The 19,568-nt window shown below is 40.6% G+C and overlaps 1 protein-coding gene across 3 annotated transcripts in view; it reads left to right on the forward strand.

The window, feature by feature from the left end:
• Nucleotides 1-17,735, forward strand: part of RANBP10 (RAN binding protein 10) — a 42,357-nt gene extending 24,622 nt beyond the window's left edge. For all 3 annotated transcript variants that reach the window (XM_042437489.1, XM_042437490.1, XM_042437491.1), the window contains 9 exons: nt 3,756-3,940; nt 5,110-5,222; nt 6,301-6,409; nt 7,985-8,133; nt 9,407-9,602; nt 10,124-10,248; nt 10,912-11,057; nt 12,675-12,786; nt 13,511-17,735. In XM_042437489.1, coding sequence (XP_042293423.1) covers nt 3,756-3,940; nt 5,110-5,222; nt 6,301-6,409; nt 7,985-8,133; nt 9,407-9,602; nt 10,124-10,248; nt 10,912-11,057; nt 12,675-12,786; nt 13,511-13,641 — 1,266 coding nt within the window. In that variant the 3' untranslated portion in view covers nt 13,642-17,735. The remainder of the gene's footprint in view (nt 1-3,755; nt 3,941-5,109; nt 5,223-6,300; nt 6,410-7,984; nt 8,134-9,406; nt 9,603-10,123; nt 10,249-10,911; nt 11,058-12,674; nt 12,787-13,510) is intronic.
• The last annotated feature ends 1,833 nt before the right edge of the window (nt 17,736-19,568 follow it).

Here is a 19,568-nt window from a genome sequence, read left to right on the forward strand (position 1 = left end):
TGCCGAGAACCAACAAAAAACTTAAAATGTTATGATAACAGAAGTATTGGAAGTACAATGCTTGTATGGAAATCGTATTGTATTGGAAGATCCCTTTGCAGCTTGAAGCTTTTTGCAGGGATATGGCCTGATTTTTCAAAGTAAACAATAGAAGACTTAAGCCTTTTAAAAAAAAGAACACAGCCCAGACGGTTACATTTTTGCCTTGGCTCCCTTTAGCAAACTAAAAATAACTTGTTAGTGCATTGTTGAGCAACACAAATTCAATAAGGAAACAAAGGGGGATTCCCAGTTTCTGAAATGTTTTGCTATGTTGTGTAATGCAAAATATATTGCAGTCAGGACAGCCCCTTTCCCCTTAACTCACGAATTGGAGCAGCTGATCTTCAGTGAACATGGTGAACTAAGGCTTTCTTTTCAACATGAGCAGCAAGACTACTCAGGAGCAGTTTAGGGCCATTTTGGGTATGTATGGGTGAAATAGGCCAGGAGCCAGTTCTGTTCCCCTGAACTCATGCTGCTCTACAACATCCGTAAAAACATCAGAGAAGGAAAAGTTACATCTGTTTCATGTCCATTTGGTGGGACTTCAAGGGCAAAGGAAAACAAGAAAGTGGAGGAGTGCCCTCAGATGTAGAAACGGACCTTTATTTGCCAAAAATGCATCATAGAGTCCAAGATACCTGGGAAAGCCACATGTGTCCCATGGGTCATATTTTGCCAGCCTCTATTGTAGATGTTAATCTGATGGCTGCTTGTTCACTGATGTTTTTAAACTCAAGCTCCAATACATCAGAACATATGGAAGTAATAAGTGACAAGTAATAGAACTATTTGTGATTCATTAAATCGTGTGTGTGTGTGTGTGTCTATTATGAGGGTACAAGGAAATTACATTTCAAAAGTAACAAATAGGAATTATACCAACTTTTTTTTGCAGAGGGTACCAAATAACGTTTTAGTTACTTTTTTAAAGCTTGGCTTTAGTGGCATTTTGAGTGGAAATGTTCAAGTTTTACACTATTATCTTGTGTGTTGTCAGGATCAGGAAATTAAAATAAATTAAAGTGCCAGCCTCATGGCCATGGAAAACCCATTGAGCCAAGTGGGACATCATATCCTGATCTCCAGAGTTGTAGTCCAGCGCTCAAACTAGTACACTCTCAATCTTACTTTATCAATCCTAATTTTCCCTTCCCCCAAAATAAAACAGAATGGCTAATGAGTAATGCAGTGAGTAACCTAATGCGTTCCTACAGAAATGTTTATTAATGGTAAGAGATTCCTTTTTGGGGGCCTTTGCAATGAGAGCTACATAATGAACTGATTTTTAAAACTTGACTTACCAGCTTCTACACATTTATTGGTTCAGACAGAAACATTACCCTGTACATGTAAATTATTTTCCCTCTTTAAAAAAATGCAGATACATATAGACACAGATGATGGCCGATACACTGTTTCTTACTGTTCAGGTATGATTGAAGAGAAAGCAGAATTATACACCAGGTAGAAACTAGAAGCACTGATGACAGGTTGTCTTGAAAAGCAAGCAAGCCTATAGGGAAGTACAAATATTAAGTGTCTCTTGCTTAACTTAGGAGGCACCTTTTCAGCAACCCAGGAGGAAATTCTGTTTGTGCTTGAAGTTCCTGAGAGTATATGAACTGTAGTCCAATTAGGTTTTGAAGCCCTTTTCTTCTGACTGTGGAAAAACAGAAAGTTTTCTCATTTGCAGTAAGTGTCACTTTCCTACTCAGTGAAGAGCATACATCTGCATTTGCTTTGAAGGTTTGAGATACTAGGTTTCCACTGCTGTTATCCATTGATGCCTCTCTAATTGTTGTTGCCTGCAACAACAGGTGCACCTGCTCTTCAGGTGATGGTTTGTAAATACTATTTTTCTTTCTTTTAGAAAGAGTTCAGGAACCAATGGAAGAGCAGAGTCTCTATGTAAATGTCAAATTAGATCATTACAGTGTTCACTCTCAGTTGAATATCAGTAATTTAAATAGCTGTCCTGGCTAATTTTCTCTCTGATTTACTCCCCTCTCTTCTACCATATCTGAGAACTAGGTAGATAACCTGTGTGTAGAGTATCATACTTACTCTGTTTATATTCATCTTTGCCTTGACCAGCTTCTTTGCTGTGATAATTCAGAGTTCTGTGAGAAAAATAGAGTTCTTCATTATCTAGAATATCATGGAGTACATGTACTCTTTTACAAATTCAAGACTAATGTATGTTGTCTTCTTCAGTGGCATTAGAATAAAAGTTGCATAGTTGTGAGTGGTCCCTGTTCTTCGGGGGAAAGCATTCTGAACACCTCAGCTTCATCATATACTGATGAGATGTTATACAGTTAGACTGCAATCAGTGGCATACTTGCTTATATTAAATTTGTTTTGCCCTCATGGTCACCTATTAGACACAAGAAATCATCTCTCACTTCTAAACACTTTGCCTTGCTATTTAGCACTTAGTAAAAGTCCTTGATCTTCACTTACCTTTAAGATGTTCTTTATCCAAACCTCCCCAATATTTTCATCTTCTCATTAGTCATACTTTTGCTTGAAAGGGTTTTCCTAAATCTTTTCATTTAGCTTTTTGGTTTCCTTCTGTGGTCTGGCAATGCACTGAAGAGTACAGTACCAGTATTCATTAACTGGTATAACTCCTACAGCAAGGGCATGTAAATGTGGGTGAAATAGCATCTTCTTAATCCACTTAAGACCATGTCTTGCAGCTCTATTATTCTTTAAAGCTTAAACTAACCTCCTCCACCCTGTGTCCTTCCAGATTGTTTGCACTACAACTCTTAGTCCCACTAGAACTGTACTCCAAAACATCTGGAGGAATGCACATTGGAGAAGGTTGCTTTTGGCCATCTGATTCTAAGCATGGCCACTCCTTTGTTTTGCTAGAATATTCTTCACTTGTCAGCCAAGGGGCATTTGATGTCTGTATGAGATTTGAAAGTTCATTTATGACCATGGATTTCCATTTGGATTGGACTTCAAAATCTTTCCTGTCTTCATATTCTGGGGACAGTTTTCTTCCAGTTGTCATTACCAGCTTTGCTTTCTAAGCAGTCCTCTCGTTTTTCTGTCATGGGTGGGAAGGCTTACCCCACACAATGCTTGTTTCTCTTGCAAAGATGTGTAGGAGTGTGCTTATGAAAAATGTTAGCTACAGGTAACTAGAATAGTTTATAAAGGAAATAAATAGTTAGTAAAGGGAAAAGTGACATTTCAGCCTTGACACATTATGAAATGCATTCTGTAACTGTCAGTGGACAGAAATGTATTAAATTTTATTTATTTAATTCTAACCTGCATTTCTCCAAATACAAGACTCACATTACTTTTTGCCCATTATACTGCTCTCTGTTGCATTTCTCCTGTCTGATTCTAGAAACTGAAGCCCCCCAGGAAAATGTGCAGGTCCCCCCCCCCCCCTTTATAAGGACGTGCTTATATCATTTGGTCCTAAACTAGTGCTGGAAATCACAGAAGATCCAGTAAAATCTGATTTTTATATTAAACATTTTTTTAGCTAGTTGATTGCTTATAAATAGATTTCAGCAATGTGCTTTCTGCACAGTATCCATCACATCTATCTGGCCTGATGGTTTCATTCAAGATTCCCTTAAAAAGATTAAGTCTTCTGCCCTTAGAAAAACATTTTGTCTTTGTTTTGTTGCTCCCTTCCCTAAAGGGCCTGGGATTTTAATGTGGGTTTCTTCTTTTGGCAGGCCAATCTGTATCCCACTGTCGGGCTCCAGACACCCGGAGAGATAGTGGATGCCAACTTTGGGCAGCAGCCATTTGTTTTTGACATTGAAGATTATATGAGAGAGTGGCGAACAAAGATTCAGGGCACCATTAAGAGATTTCCCATAGGTGACCGGCTAGGTGAATGGCAAACCATGCTGCAGAAGTGAGTGGGTGCTTTGGTTGCTTTTGCCTGAAAACTTTAATTTAAACCAGTTGTTACTTTAGCATTGTCTATAGTAAAAGTACATCCTCCAACTCCCTCCCTTGGTATTTATCATCTTTACACTGATGAGTAGGCTGGTGTTTGAGAGGTATCAGGATGGCAATGAGTAAAAACAAAAAAAAGAGCTGACTGCTTGCCCTGGACTTGTTTTATTATTGTGCTGTTTTCTAAAACCATACATGCCTCACCTTCAGAGTGATGTGCTGCTTTCAGAAACCTGTTTGACTCGATGACTTTTTTTAGGTTCTATGGGGACAAGTTACTAGCATGCAAAGAAACCAGATGTTGAAGGGAAGATGGTAGTTCAGAGAAAACTAACAACTTCTCTCTGTGTCCGCAATGGAGTAAGGGGAAAAAGCATTATATACGTTTTGTTGTGCAGCAGAAAGTTAGAAGTGATAAAAATCTGATTGTTCTTGCTTCCTGTAAAACCAAGTCTAGATGAAGCCTGACAAAATCAATGGGCAACCTATTTTAGCACATGTTCTCTTAGGAATCTATTGGCTTGGGATTTGCATAAAAGTGTATATCTATTGAGGTTTTTATACTCATTCTTTTAATTTATTTTGGGTGATGTAAATCACTGGTTAGTCTAATGTGAGATCTGGTTTGTAGAAAGCACGAGACAGAGTGATAGAACAGCTGCAGACCTCAGTGAGGCAAGTGGTATATTTCCTGGTTTATTATAGGTTTCCTAATCATTTGTCCCAGTGCCATTTGCTGTTTACTTTTATTAAAACAAATTTATTTTGGGTTTTCCCACGCATTTTCCTTAGGCTCATAGTATTCTTTAGCTTTACTATTCATATGAATAGAAATTAAAGCAAAGAAGCAGCACAGTTGTTCTTCTTCAATAGTTGAATTTCTGTGTGGCTCATTTATGTGAATGTCATGGCAGTGTGGCCTGTCATTCCCTTCCCAGAATGTCTTTGTTCAGCACAGAATACGTAGCCTGCTTTCAGTGTAGGAAGCAGAGCAAGAGCAGCCCTGGGACCCACACAGCTGACCTCACATTAATTCCATCCTCCTAGAGATAGTTTTTTCAATGTTGCTGTGGATCTGCACTGATTATGATGCCCATTGTACTGTTCATTTTTTATGTTTTCCAGTATGGTCTCCTCCTATCTGGTTCATCATGGGTACTGTGCCACAGCAACTGCCTTTGCCAGAGTAACAGAGAGTACAATCCAGGAAGAACAGATTTCTATAAAGAATAGGCAAAGTAAGTATTTTTCTTATAATTTATACTACTTTCTCTCCTTGCCTGCCGTGTGACTTTGGTTCAATGTCTGCAAGCTTACATGGAGAGCAGTGGTGTCACTAGGGGGTGTGGGGGATATGGACTACACCAGTTGACACCCCACAAGGGGAATGACATCCAGCGAGCGGGCCCCCACCTCCCTGACGTGCATCATAGCATGCATCAAGGAGGGAGAGGGCCGGTCCTTTGTCCTTCACCAGCACAGCTTTACTAATGAGTAAAGCCACACAGGACAGGGAGGGAGAGGTCATTTACAAGGTCCAAACTATGTATTTGTAAATAAAGCCCCACAACTCACCACTAGCAGATAAGTTGAGGGACTGGACATTTTGCATCATTCCCTCCCACAAAAACATTTGTGGGAAAACTTCTGATTCTCCATATGTTGTTTTACTACATTCGCCATTGTTCCCAATCACTAGTCATGATTGGGACTGATAGGACTTTGAATTCAACAGTGGAAGTTATTGGACTCCACGAGTTCCCCATCTCTGACCCAGAACTTTCAAGTATCCCTGCACCAACCATCAGGAAAATTTGCAACTTTCTAGCTTCCCATATGTGGTGATGCTCTACCTCCTCAGGGATACAGACATCGTCTACTATATCTGGCTTTGGTTTCTAAATAATATACATTCAGGATGGGGCGGGCTGTTTTCCTTGGACATTTCCAAAGAGCCACATTTGAACAGTCACACCCTTGGTAACATCTGGGGAGATTAGAAGCCATCATAAGGAAAGCCCTGCTCTTTGATTGCCATATCTTCTCATTAATTGTAGCAGGGACAGGATCTAATGCCAAATATTGATGCCCATGGGATGACCTTATGAAGAAATTAGCTTCATGTCTGTTGTGCCCTTCCATGCATCCTGTGTATTTTTTCATAATGTGATTTTGAGTGAGAAAAGTGCCTGCCTTGGTGAGCTGTCTGGTAGACAAACTGAATTCTGATTCTTTGTCTGTATATGGAATTACGCACTGCTTGCCATTGGAATAGTAAGGCAGGTTGCATCTCAGTGATTCTTCTTTCAACTGTAGGAATACAAAAGCTGGTTTTGACAGGGAGAGTGGGGGAAGCCATTGAAGCCACACAGCAGATATACCCAGGACTTCTAGAGCACAATCCTAACCTTCTCTTCATGTTAAAGTGAGTATGGTCAGATCTGTTAAGGCAGCCTAAGATGTAAAACATGCAGAATAGCTGGAGACTGAAACCAGATCAGACCTTATGATCTATTATTAGCAATGTGCAGTTCTGAATATGTGACCCTCCTCGAACCAAGTTCCAGTCTGCCGCAGAAAAGATAAGAGGTGGCAGTTTTTTCAGTGAAAGGTTGCTCAATCTATTTGCAATCCTGGCAACAATAGCACAATCAGGTCAGTGGGAGCCAATAATCCATAACTGAAGAATAAAAATGATTGATTGATTGATTGCACTTGTATCCTATCTCTCAAAATGGGATCCAAAGCATCTTACAGCAGTTTAAAAAACAAAGACATTTAAAATACTGATTACAAGTTAAAAGAGAATTAAGTATCAGTTTTATTAACAACATGATCAAAACAGTTAAAATATTCTTAATAAAGATTCAGGATAGGGGGGCTGCTGTTTTCCCTGGACATTTAAAACCCAACGTGGTTTTAAAAAAATTAAAAATTAAAAAGTAAAGAGCACCCGCATCATAAAAGGCAGAGGGCATAAAAGGCTTGCCATAAAGGGCAATGATGTGCATGCCCACGCTGTGCGTGCCATGTTACGCCACATGTACGACCCCATTGTTTTAAAGCATTTGCGGAATTTCCCTTATGCAGAGGGGTCCAGAACAGATCCCCCGCATAAGAGAAGAGCACCCTGTACAACACACCACATTACCCACACATTATAACTCCATAGTTAAAATTCAGAAGACCTACCTAAATAGGAATGTTTTTACCTGCCAACAAAAAGGCAGAAGAGAAGGGACCAATAGGGCCTCCATGGAAGGGAGCTCCACAGCCTGGGAGCAGCCACAGAGAAGGCTGTCTCCTGATTCCTCACCAACCTCTCCTGCAGGCATGGTGGGACTATGAGATAGCCCTCCCTTGCAGATCTTAATACATGCCCAGGCTTATATATGGTTGATATAGTTCAGAATTCCTAACTTTATCTTATGTAAAAGGAGAGATAGAGAGATCCACTCCCATTACTAAGGATTCTAGCAATCGGGGAAGCAATCGTGTCTTGGCATACAAATCACTTGTTTTGGAAAAGGACTTGTTCTGAGTCCATACAGCTTGTGCCCAGTTTCTTGCCACAGGAGTTTGACTCGGGCATTCACATAATGCATCATCCTGTGAGCTCTAACTATTTATTGGTCATCACTGGCTCAGAGGCTTGCTTTCTATGGCCTGTTACAGACAGCCAAAATAAAGCTGCTTCGAGTCACAGTGGAGGTATGGTGTTTCAATGATGCATGTGTCCTAAGAGTCCAGACGCCACACCAAAGCCACGCTCCAGTCCTTAGGGCTGGAGCGTGGCTTTGGTGCGACTTCTGAACTCTTAGGATGCATGCATCATTGAAACACCATACCTCCACTGTGACTTGAAGCAGCTTTATTTTGGCTGTCTGTAACAGGCCAATGTTGACCTCTTCAAAGTGGTTTTTCAGAGGATCCTTTCCCATTCTGATATATCACGGCCACTTTGGTCTTAACTCTCCCTATTTTTTCCCCTTGTGCACAGGTGCCGGCAATTTGTGGAGATGGTGAATGGAACTGACAGTGAAGTACGTTGTTTCAGCGCCCGCAGCCCCAAATCCCAGGACAGCTATCCGAACTCCCCCAACCTAAGTCCCAGGCACGGCTCTAATAACTTGCACCTTCACAGTACTGGTAAGTTTTTCTTTCTTTGCTATGTCAGTCAGTTACTTAGCATTGTTCTAATTATTTTGTCCTTATTCTGGAAGCTACTATTACAACATCTTCCCTAAATTCTGAGAAATGTCATTTGTGGAATAAAATTTGAGTGGTACACTTTACCTTATCTTGCATCAAGTCTGAACATCTTTCCTTCTCCTCTCCCTTCATATCCCCTCAGTATTTTAAAAGCAACTTCCACATCAGTGTCTGTTTGTAGCACTGGAAATGGTTGCATTATGCCAAAGTCTTTGTACCTAAACTTGTCTGGCCTATTAGTATCCGTGTAGCACTGTGGGAGACTTGTAAAGAGCCTTAGAGCATATGCTGAATTTGGCAGAAATAGATAGCAGGAACCTTTTTAGTGTTTTTCAGACTCCCCGGGGGAATTATTTGTGTACTACACATCCATAAAGAACCACCATTCCACCAAAGAATTAGCGATCAAGAAGAATTCTTTGTTTTTACACTTAAGTTTGCTTGCTAAAAAGTCTCTAAAATGATGTTGCGCTATGAGAAAAAAGTCCATCATTGGAATTACATATTAGATACAGAATAGCTAGTATTATCCCATACTTTGTACCTATGTATTCAGCCTGTCTGTACTGTGGCTACAGTGAGGGACAAACCTTGGATTAATCAATAATAAATAGAGATGTACAATTGTCTCATGTCCAAACTCTCTCTTTCTGCTACTGCCATTTTGGTTGTCTTTTCTCTGAGTAAAGTTCCATTCCCTGTCCTCCTCTCTTGGAGAAATCACTTTTCATTTATCAGAGTCCTCAATTTCCAATTCATTCTCACCTCAGCAGCACCAAGAGAGTCATTGAAGGACTTGGCAAAATAATCCCCCTGTTCCGGGAATGGAGACAGGAAGATGAAAATCACTTCCTGTTCTTGTTTCCAGGCTTTTCCAGCATGTATCTGGCAGATATTTGAAAAAAGCAAGAAGGCTGGGGGTTGTTTTAAAGTGTAACACTATACTAGGCAGTCATTTGAGGCTTTGTAAGGATGCATTTTCTTCTGAAAACCCCCCTCCCAGGATACTAATTCTCTTTCCTGTCTCAGCTGTTTCTTCCTCTCCTTCCAGCATTCAGCATTCTGTGTTTACTGAGGATGCTCAGTCCTCACTGGGCTATTTCAAAGGATTCTTTTAGAGGTCCTTCCCCATTATTATTATTTGATGATACTTGTAACAATGGAAGAGAGCAGGGTCCTCTAGCCTTGACTGTTTTTCTTTTGTTTTCAGGAGCAGATAGCCCAAGCTGTAGTAATGGAGTCACTTCCATAAAAAACAAACAGAGCCACAGTAAATATCCTGCACTGAGTTCATCATCGTCATCCTCTTCCTCATCATCCCCTTCGTCAGTGAACTACTCAGAGTCCAACTCCACAGATTCTACCAAGTCCCAGCAGCACAGCAGCACCAGCAACCAAGAAACCAGGTTAGCACAGAAAAACCAGGAAGAAGAGAACCTCCTTTTCTAGGAAAACTTTGTAGTGGCCAGCTGTTCAACAATGAGTTTGGAAACTGATACTGGGTTATGTATTTTACATTCAAGCTGTATGCTTATGGGTACCCTTTGCCCATAATGGACATCCTTTGCCTTTATAGGCATCCTCCAGATGCAATGGACCGAAGACCAGCTACGTTGCCTGTAGGATTATGGGAATTGTAGTTATAACACATCTGGAGTGCGTCAAGTTGGAGAAGATACTGCAGTAAATTTGCTGTGTGTAAGCCCCAGACACACCCAAATAATGCCCCCTCCAGCCAACTTAACTCCTTTCAGTATAAATTGTACTTTACTGCCATAGCAGTGCAAGTAATTTCATTTTGAAAGTCTGCTGATAATGCTCAGTATCTTGCAGTGTGTTTCAGCCATTGAGATTGTCTTTCATGTTCAAACAGGACTCTCTGTGTATTTCAGTCTTTTATAGTATCCTTTTTCTTTCCTGAATGCAGTGACAGTGAGATGGAGATGGAAGCAGAACACTACCCCAACGGAGTTCTGGAAAATTCTGCTACAAGGATAATGAATGGCACTTACAAGCATGAAGAGATCCTTCAGACAGATGATTCCAGCATGGGTAGGGTGCATGGTGGAAGGCATGCTTTCCTTTCCTTTCTAGAAAACAGCAATATATGTGTATATTGAATGAGAGAATGAGAATACTTCTTTTTCTGTGGCCTCTGTGATTCACGTGTGGGTCTTGCATCTGTGTGGAACTTCACACAGATCGTCGCAGAGTTGAGCTGCATTTGATGGCAGTCTTGTTTGCCATCATCAGTGCACATGCTTAGGCAGGCATGCCCGTTTGTTTCCTTACTTCCTTTTCCTCTGCTGCACTAGCTGTAACATAAGGAGTATTTTCTTTTGACAAATTCTGATCAAGGAAGCTTCTTCCTTCCTTTCTTTTTCTTTTTGTGCTTGTTTTCATTTATTTGCTCTTCGTTTCCATGTTTTCTTTCCTCTTTGGGCATTTTTTGGTTTTACTGAAACCATATATAACAGCTGTGAGAAACTGCCAAATGTTTGGTGGCATATCAATTCCTCTGCATGTCCGTAGAGACCTGCATCTCCGTGATGTAGTCCCTTACCCTCAGAGGATATTTATTTAATTAAGACCTTTTTAAAAGTACCTTTTGACTAAAAGTGAACAATTCTATGGGGCCTAGGCAGTGGTAATTGCCTTGTTGTGTAGAAACACCTCAGTTCACCTACACTTTTCTTCTGTCTTTTTCTGCTCTAGAGGATGGCTGTCCCCAGAGGCAGCTCTGTGGAGGAAACCATGCTGCCACTGAACGGATGATCCAGTTTGGACGGGAGCTGCAGACCTTGAGTGAACAGCTGTGCAGAGAATATGGGAAGAATACAACACATAAAAAAATGTTACAGGTGTGTTTTACAGCAACTGTTACTATTTTTTATTCATTCAAAATATTTCTGTCCTGTGTTTCGATAAAAAAAATCCAAGTCTGCTTACAGCATTGTTTGTTTAGAATATCTTACAATGAAAAGAAAAGACAGTAAAATTAGCAAAAATGAAGTACTGTAATAAGCAATTATAAAAAATGATAGAAGGATCACAACACAATCAGTTTTCTATTACTCTAGAAACCACTTTAAAGCCCTTGTTTTGACCTAGCATGTAAAAAACATCATATCTGATACCTAAGAGAACAGATAAGAGGAAGGAATTCACAAATGAGGTACAGCTACCAAGACAGCCCTATTTTGGGAGGGTCTACCATTTTTCATGCGAAGGTGGTAGGAATTGCTGCATTGACATGGGCTATGCAAAAAGGAAAGCTTGTGCCTGTCTTGCTTGCAGATTAATAAAGTGTCATGGATAACACGCTTACTCCTCTACACATTGTTGGTGATTGGATTGTTACAGTGTATTGAATTGGAGGTGTGGGCAGCTTCATAGACCATTCAACTAGTCTTTCCTTCTTCTCTGCTCCATGCTGCAGCATTCACTATAGTGGGTTTAAAACGTAAATGAATGCCAAGAGGGATAGGAACCATTTCCCTGCCTAGGGCACCCATCCCATCAGTTTGCACCAACACATTTCAAACATACTGGAAGTGATGTAAAGTCACTTCCAGCAACCATTTTGGCTGGTTTGCAGATGACCTTTTCTTTTCACATTTTTGGGAAGAATTAGAGGGCTTTGAGGAGTTGGGGGAAGCAAACTGTCACATTTCTGGGTGAGTTTGCAGGCTTTGGGTTGCTTTAGGGATGAAAAATCACTCAAAAAATCATCTCAGAAAAAAACCAAAATTTGGAGAGGAGGCTCTGGGCATTTCAGCGGCCAACCTAGGGGTCTTGCGGGCTGTATGATCTCAGTTCTGAGATCATACTAGCCCATGCTTTGAACATAAACATAGTTAAAGACACAAACCATTGTCTGAACTAAAGATAAAATAAGCAAACTGTGGTTTAGATCAGGCATAAGGAAAACATATTGGCAACTCCTTTTTTGCATCCCCGAGTCTCCTGGATACTTTCATTTTTTTCCTGGCAAACAGCTGCCTGAAAATTGCCCCAGATGTCACCAAACTTCACTCAAATGCAATAGTTTGGTGTTATTATGCCTCACAACCCACTCACTCCCCAAAAAACTGAATATTGGCAGAAATATGCAGGAAACTAAAACTAGAAGTTCCTTTCAGTTATACTCAGGTTGTATTTTCAGCAAAAACTGCAGCAGTGTGACCTGCTTTGGGGGAGAAAAGTGGCCCTCGCACCATTTGGTCACCCCTGGACTGGAGTAACTAATTTCCATTTCTGCCCTCTTAGCATCTTCATTGTTCCAGCCTTGGTGTTGCAACTGACTTTGAAGGCTGTAATGTGAAAATAACTAATCGTCAAACCAAAGTTAACATTTCCTAACTATGCTTTTCTAAAATGGCAAAATTAATCATTTATTTTAACTGGGCTAAGAAACAGCTTTGAGAACCAGAATCTCTTTTTATTACAGTGTTGGTCATACCTTTCTCCTCTCACAGGATGCATTCAGCTTGCTTGCCTACTCTGATCCATGGAACTGCCCTGTTGGACAGCAGCTGGATCCAACCCAGAGGGAACCTGTGTGTGCTGCACTCAATAGCGCTATATTGGGTAAGTGGATACATGGCTGTCATGTTTCAGGATAGTTCTGTCTCTTGAAAATGCTTCTATACCATTGCTGCCTTATATAGGTGGGAGGCATTATACTTATGTTTTCATGTTGGATATTTTGCATTTCACTTGATGTCCAGTAAACATCTGACTCATTTACGATGACACTCCAATCTCCTTCATGTGTATTGCTTACTAGTCTCCCATTTGTTGTGAATCATAGAGACCATGAAAAATGACATGTTGCATACCTGTAACTGTGGTTCTTTGAGTAGTTGTCTGTGCACTCACACAACCCTGCTCATTCTCCCATTATCATGTCCTGCTGGTCCTATGGATTACTGCCTTGGTCTTCATAGGACTAGTGGTTTTGGTGAGAAGCCCCTTATATAAAGTTACTGGAGGTGGGTGGGTCTATTGCCAAGAATGCTGCTTTGATATTCTGGAAGGTTCTGTACTGTGCACTGCACAGGCATAGGATAACCCATTTGTGTGGAACACTAAAAAAACTCCAGTTACAGATATGCAACCTGTTTTCTCCAGCTGTGTAGCAAGGCATCTCCCAAAAAAACAAGATTTTTTGGCAGAGGGGAATTAGCTCTCTGCAATAGGCATCTTATTAGTCTTTGGGGGCATGAGAGAAAAGCAGGTAAGTTGTATGAGTGGTACTTTCTTTATGTCCCATCAGATGTTGTAATGTCTTCTCTCTTTCTTTTGTCCTCAGAGTCTCAGAACCTGCCAAAGCAGCCCCCATTGCTGCTTGCCCTGGGCCAGGCCTCGGAGTGCTTGCGGCTCATGGCTCGCGTGGGCTTGGGCTCCTGCTCCTTTGCCAGAGTGGACGACTATTTGCACTAGCCACTGAGTGAAACAGAGTGACCCCTCCGGTGCTGCCACCATCACTTCCCCTGCCTCGCATTTTCCTACTGCCCCCTCAGGCTCCCCACACGCTGCCCAGCAGAAGGACACATTGCTGACTGAAGGGGGGGCATCCATGTTGCGCCTTCATTTCTTACCATGGAAACTGCTTGGCAGGACCCTCCATCATCACCACAGCCTGCTCTGCCTTGCAGCTGCTGCAGCACTCAGTATTTTCACTGGTCGTTCTGATGTGTAGCGCCTTCTGACTTTAGGATTTTATCTTTATTTTATTTTATTTCTCTGACTGAGCCACCAGTATTTATATCTGGAGAGTTTGTGCTGAGCTGGTTTCTATTAATTTAGAGATAAAAGTGTATCTTGAGTTGGTGATGCCCAGTTTTTTGTTTTTGTTTTCATTTTTACAAGAGGAAACTGTCAGCATACAAACCTACCTACGCAGTATTGTTCTCTAGCACTAGTCCTCTTTTTAAGAGCAAGAGGTCTTACTATATTCATTTGAGTCTGACCCATCCAACCAAAATTCTACTGTTTCAGAATAGTCAGTCCCACTTTATTTCTTCTGTGCCATGTGGTACAAATGTGTGTGTGTATGTGTGCGTGCGTGTGTGTGTGCATGTGCTTGACAGAAAGTTAATTGGAATCTCCATCCTAGAAGTTAAGAAATAGAACAAAAGGTGTCCAACACATTGATTTGCCCTTAATTCAGTTGTCCCCTAAAAGTATTACTGTACTGGAATCTAACTCCAAACGCTATGAGGAACAACTAGAACTGTACTGAGTTGATGACCTTAGCAGTCATACATTAGACCAAGAAATTCCAGGTTCAGTAGAGCTTCATAAACACTTCCAATAATTTAGGTAGCTGGTTTTACAAATAGGGCTTCCCCATAGACAGATGTAGAGAGGTGTAGGGAGAGGTGTATAAAGCAGATTTCAAAGAAGTGGCCATGTTCAATGTACAGAGTGTCTTCTTTTTGTTGGCTGCATGGTTCTGACATCCAAAGGGTTTATTTAAAGTGGAATGGAAATCAGAAACTCGATAACATCAGTCTTTTCTTTGCCTCTTTGGGCTAGTGGCCCTTGCCTAGGGGCCTTAATTTTGGCTGACATCTGCCTCTTCATATGTTGTTCATTAACCTGTGACTAATAGGATCGCTGTAGCTGATGAGCCTAGCTTTGAAACTGAGACAGGCATATAGAAAGCAACTTATACTTCCCTCGTTGCCTGCATGTCTGGAGTTTTACATTGAATATAAGATTGTTGATTGTTTCCTTGACAACAGGATGAAAAACTAGCTTCATTTAATTAGCTGCAAACTAAAATGTGACATAAGCCAATATTTTTTTCTTGTTTTTTAATTGGCAATTTTTACTTCAAGGAGTAGTCTTCATTTAATGGTAGGCTGTCCATTTCCAAAATGATATCCCCTGTAAAGTATTAGAGACACTGGGGCTAGGAAACCCACACATCAGCGAATGTATGTGAGGATGTGCGTACCTATGTTAGTGTGCATTCTGGAAAAGCATGCTATACTAAAAACTGTTTTATCTAGAATGTGGGTAGATAAATGGAACTTCATCATCTTTGGGTTGCTGGCCCATTTCAACATTTGCATTTTCCTGGAGGAAAATGAAATTCTCTTAAATTCAACAGGTTAAAGTATTTACATAAAGTATTGTTTCAAATCATATGATAGTTTTCATATCACAAACAGGAAGTAACCTAGAGACAAATGAACATATTTGATGGGAAGTAGGCCTTTGGCTTAGAATGGGAGTGATGCATATATGCAAGCGCAATACAACAGTAATGGGCATAATGCAGTTTATACCTGCCTGCAGCCCACCAGGGCTTGTCTGTGTTGGTTTTGTCCCTCGAAAAGAACAAGGATTACTATGTGTTCTTGATCTAAGACAATCTGCTTGGGTTTTGGTTTCATGATCCTGAAGAAATTGCAGGAGCTCTTTGTCACAATATAGGGAAACATTCAGTATAAATCAGTGCATGATTCAAGTTTCTTTATTGTAGTGCAGCTGATGTTTAGGCTCAGAAACACTTGAAACTTCCACTAGAAAATGTGATTTTTTAAATGTCAAGGCCCACAATCCACAGATGGGGGCTATGTAGCCCTTCAGGAGTGGTCAGACTGCAGTTGCCAACACTCCTTATTGGTCATACTGAATAGAACTGATGGGATTTCATCCCTAACAAGCCACACATTTTTAATTCCTTTTATAACAATTCCTTTTAGAAGATCAAACTAGAGAATGCAGAAAGAAAATTAGTTTATTCAAGCCATGACACTTGTGTAACAAAATTGTCCCTTATGTATTCAGATACTTCTCTTGACAGCCTTTGTGGATTCTTTCCCCCTCTCTCATACCATTTCACTGCAATACATCCGGCCCTAGATTTTAATTTTCTTCTATAAATGGTCTTCAGAGAGATGGCATTCAAGTGTAATAGGTAGTATTTTTGTTTGGGTTGTGGGGTAAAATTGCAGAGTTCGTAACATCTTCCCATTTGTAGACATTGATCCTATAGATGGAAAGTCCTTTGTTATGGTGCCTGTAAAATTTACATTAGGAATTTTCAGCTCCAGAATCTAATGGTGTCTCTCTGTGATTGATCTCCAATCCAACGGTGGAATTATCTGTTTAATACAATAGCTTTAAAATTGCCTATGGTTTGAAATCTTGACGAATGGTCCCAAATCAAGAGAGTACCTCTCTCAACCCTACCCTTGTCCCCCACCCATAAACATACGAGCCAAAAAAGCTCACAAAGGAACAGGAATTGTGACAGAAGTGGCAAGAGAGTTATGTAGAGGGAAAGGCATCATCTGTTTAGAACTTGGGTGAGAAACCATCTTTCTGAGGCATGCCAAAACCTCTCTTGGATGTTGTGGACTCATTTCTCTTTGCTCTGATCCAAACCAGTTCCTTTTGTAGAGTGCTCGGCTTTCAAATGAGCATTTTTTAGCCAGCCCATATGACTTGCAAGATGAGACCTACGCAGATTCCTAAGATTAATGATTTAAAAGTCATACTAAACCCTGAATCAGAAAATGAGAAGTATCAATCTATCATGAAGCATTCTGCTTACATTTGTCTTCCATACATATATTTCTGCAAACTCCAATGTAATTTCAGTTCAAATTAGGACTTCATCCCAAACCAATTGGTGATGGGTGGGTTCCAGTTGGGTATCTAGGATGCTGGTTGCCAACCTTGATTTTTTAAAAAATGGATAGGGAACAACAAGTGTTGGCAGTGGAATTGTTGGGAAGCTACTGTCTAACATTGACGCTTTGCCTATCACACTTCCCCATCAACCCTCAGCAAAACTAGTTGCTGCCTAGGCTTTGATGCAACCAATTTGTGTGCGTGGGTGTGTGAGTACTGTGAAGTGAATTGCAAAGGAATATTTAACGTTCAAATCTTTGGGTTGAGTTGTTTCTTTGAATCTAATTTTTTGGGGGGGGGGGTGTATTTTCTCATCTTCAGTATGTTGACAGCAATACGTTGGGTGGCTGACAGTACGATACTGGACTTCATCTTGGATCTCAAGCTAGGATGAAAATAGGAAACAACCTAATAAAATATAGATTAACCTTTGAATTATTCTCTGATCCCTTTTTCCTGTTGTTCAAAACTCAGGTACCAGCTCTAGCATGGAATGTCAGGACGCTTGGGTTTATTTTCCGGTTACTTTTTTTCCTTTTTAATGGGTAGTTTCATCAACTGTATGACAATAAAAACCCCAGTCACCAGACAGGTTGAGCAGAACCTGAGGTCTATGAGGCTTCAGACGTTACTTGGGATATTTTCTTCACTGGGGATGATGACTTGATGGACATCCTGCCAAGCCATGCACACAGTGGTTCAGTCTCTGCTTAGTATTTGTGGGTTCAGTTATCCAACACTAGCATGAAACCTTCCAAGGGGAGGAAATTTTAACTGAAGAAAATAAAAAATATTGGAAAAATGTACTGGGAATATGGTAAAGAAACCCACATTCTGTTGTATTTTGACAGAATTATTTTTATTAAAATATACATCCATGTGCAGCTGCCGGTGTCCTGTGTCACTCTCCTGTTTTCCATTTTGATGCTGTGTGTGTGTGCATTTTAATGCTTTTATTGCACGTTTAAAAGAGTACAGAAAATGCATATGATACAGAAATGTGTTTGTACGTATTTAAATGGATAACCAACATGCATATAAATTGAAACATGCATACACTAGTGTGTACAAAATATTTTAAGAAATGTGCAGAGAAGTATGTCAGATCCTTGTGTGTATTTTTTTTTTAAAATGGCAAAATGCAGCCACATAGCCTGGAAAACTCACAGAAAACTACCAGGATAACTTTCCTGCTCAATGCTTCTCTGTTCCCTGCTAAGTATAAAAAGTTAGATTGTCGGTGTGTCCTGCAGTGCAAACTGACCAAGTTCAGCTGTAAACAGGATACATACAAAGATGTGCGACTGAAGCAAATGTGTCATTGCAAGTCACATGCAAAACTAAGACATTTCCAGGTAGACTGCTGCAGACGCTAGGAAACAGAGGCCCAGCTATGTCATATTTCACTTGAATTTTTCTGTGATGCAGGGGGAAAAAGGGGCAAGGCAGTAAGAAATCACACAAAGATGACAACATCTGGATATCTTGCAGCATCCTCTGAATGAGGCAGGCCACTTGCATGAGGCAATAAAGCCAACTTTTTACCTCAGGAAAGGGGCTTTCCTCTCTTCCCTGTTTTTTAATTGACATTTTGCTCTTTTTTCCAACACAGGATTCAAGAGAGAAACAGAAAGAGAAAAGGAGAAAGAAAGCCTGAAGAGAAAACAAGAGGGAAGAAGAAGAAGAAGACTGAAGAAACCCGGAATCATGGAGGAAGCGGAGGCAAGGATGCTCAAATGCTGCCTCCTTCTTCCACTTCATGTTGGGAGTTTATCACATGGGAGGAATTTCTCTTAATTTCAAATGAAAAGAAAGTGGGGCCAGAACACATTCACCTGAATTCGCTAATTCAGCTAATTTACGTGAATGCGAATTGTGTTTGAACTGGCTTCCCATTGCCCGAAATTGTGTGTGATCACCTCTCACGCAACAACAACGTGAAACCCCATGATTGCGTTTGGATTGCCATTGGATTATACTTCCAGTTTCCCTTGTCTGATAACATGAAGAGGGCTTGGAGTGGCCTTTGGCTGCTACATCCCCAATTGGCAACTGCCTTGCCACACACACTCAGAAAACAACAACAACACACTCACTACTTCCTCAGTAACTCAAGCATTTTACATATTTCAAGTAACTAACTGTTTTCTACAGCTACGTGTTTTAATTACATTCCCTCAGGACTGCCCTCAGACTTTTTAAAAGGCACATTTAAGCAACAAAACACTTGCATAATAAGAAGGCCTAAAACAGATTACGGGAAAACACCACACACTTCTCCTATGCTCTAATTCAAATATGGAGATCAGGGTTCGAATCCCAGTAAGCCATGGAAACCCAATGAGTGACCTTAAGCAAGTCACACACAAAATATATAAACAAAATCATTATCTGTTATTTTAAGGTATGTTTTAACGTGTGAATGGTTTAATTGTTATATGGGGTTGTGTATTTTAACTTATAAGCCTGGGCAGAGAGGGATATAAAGAGCTTAGAATGCTTAGGTATGTTGTCGGGACTCCACAGTTTTTGGTTTTGACAATGCTCAACTTGTGTGAGGAGGAAGAGGGTTGTTTCCTTTTGTTTTTAGCTACGTTCCTGTCAGGAATGAGAGAGAAAGAGAGGGGGGAAAAAGGGCCTGCGGCGCCTTTAAAGAAAGAAACCGGGCAAAAAATGGCGTCTGTGGCGCTGCTTTTCCCTTATGCACATGCGCGGAC

Source organism: Sceloporus undulatus, chromosome 8 (assembly GCF_019175285.1).
Source record: "Sceloporus undulatus isolate JIND9_A2432 ecotype Alabama chromosome 8, SceUnd_v1.1, whole genome shotgun sequence".
Lineage (NCBI taxonomy): Eukaryota > Metazoa > Chordata > Lepidosauria > Squamata > Phrynosomatidae > Sceloporus > Sceloporus undulatus.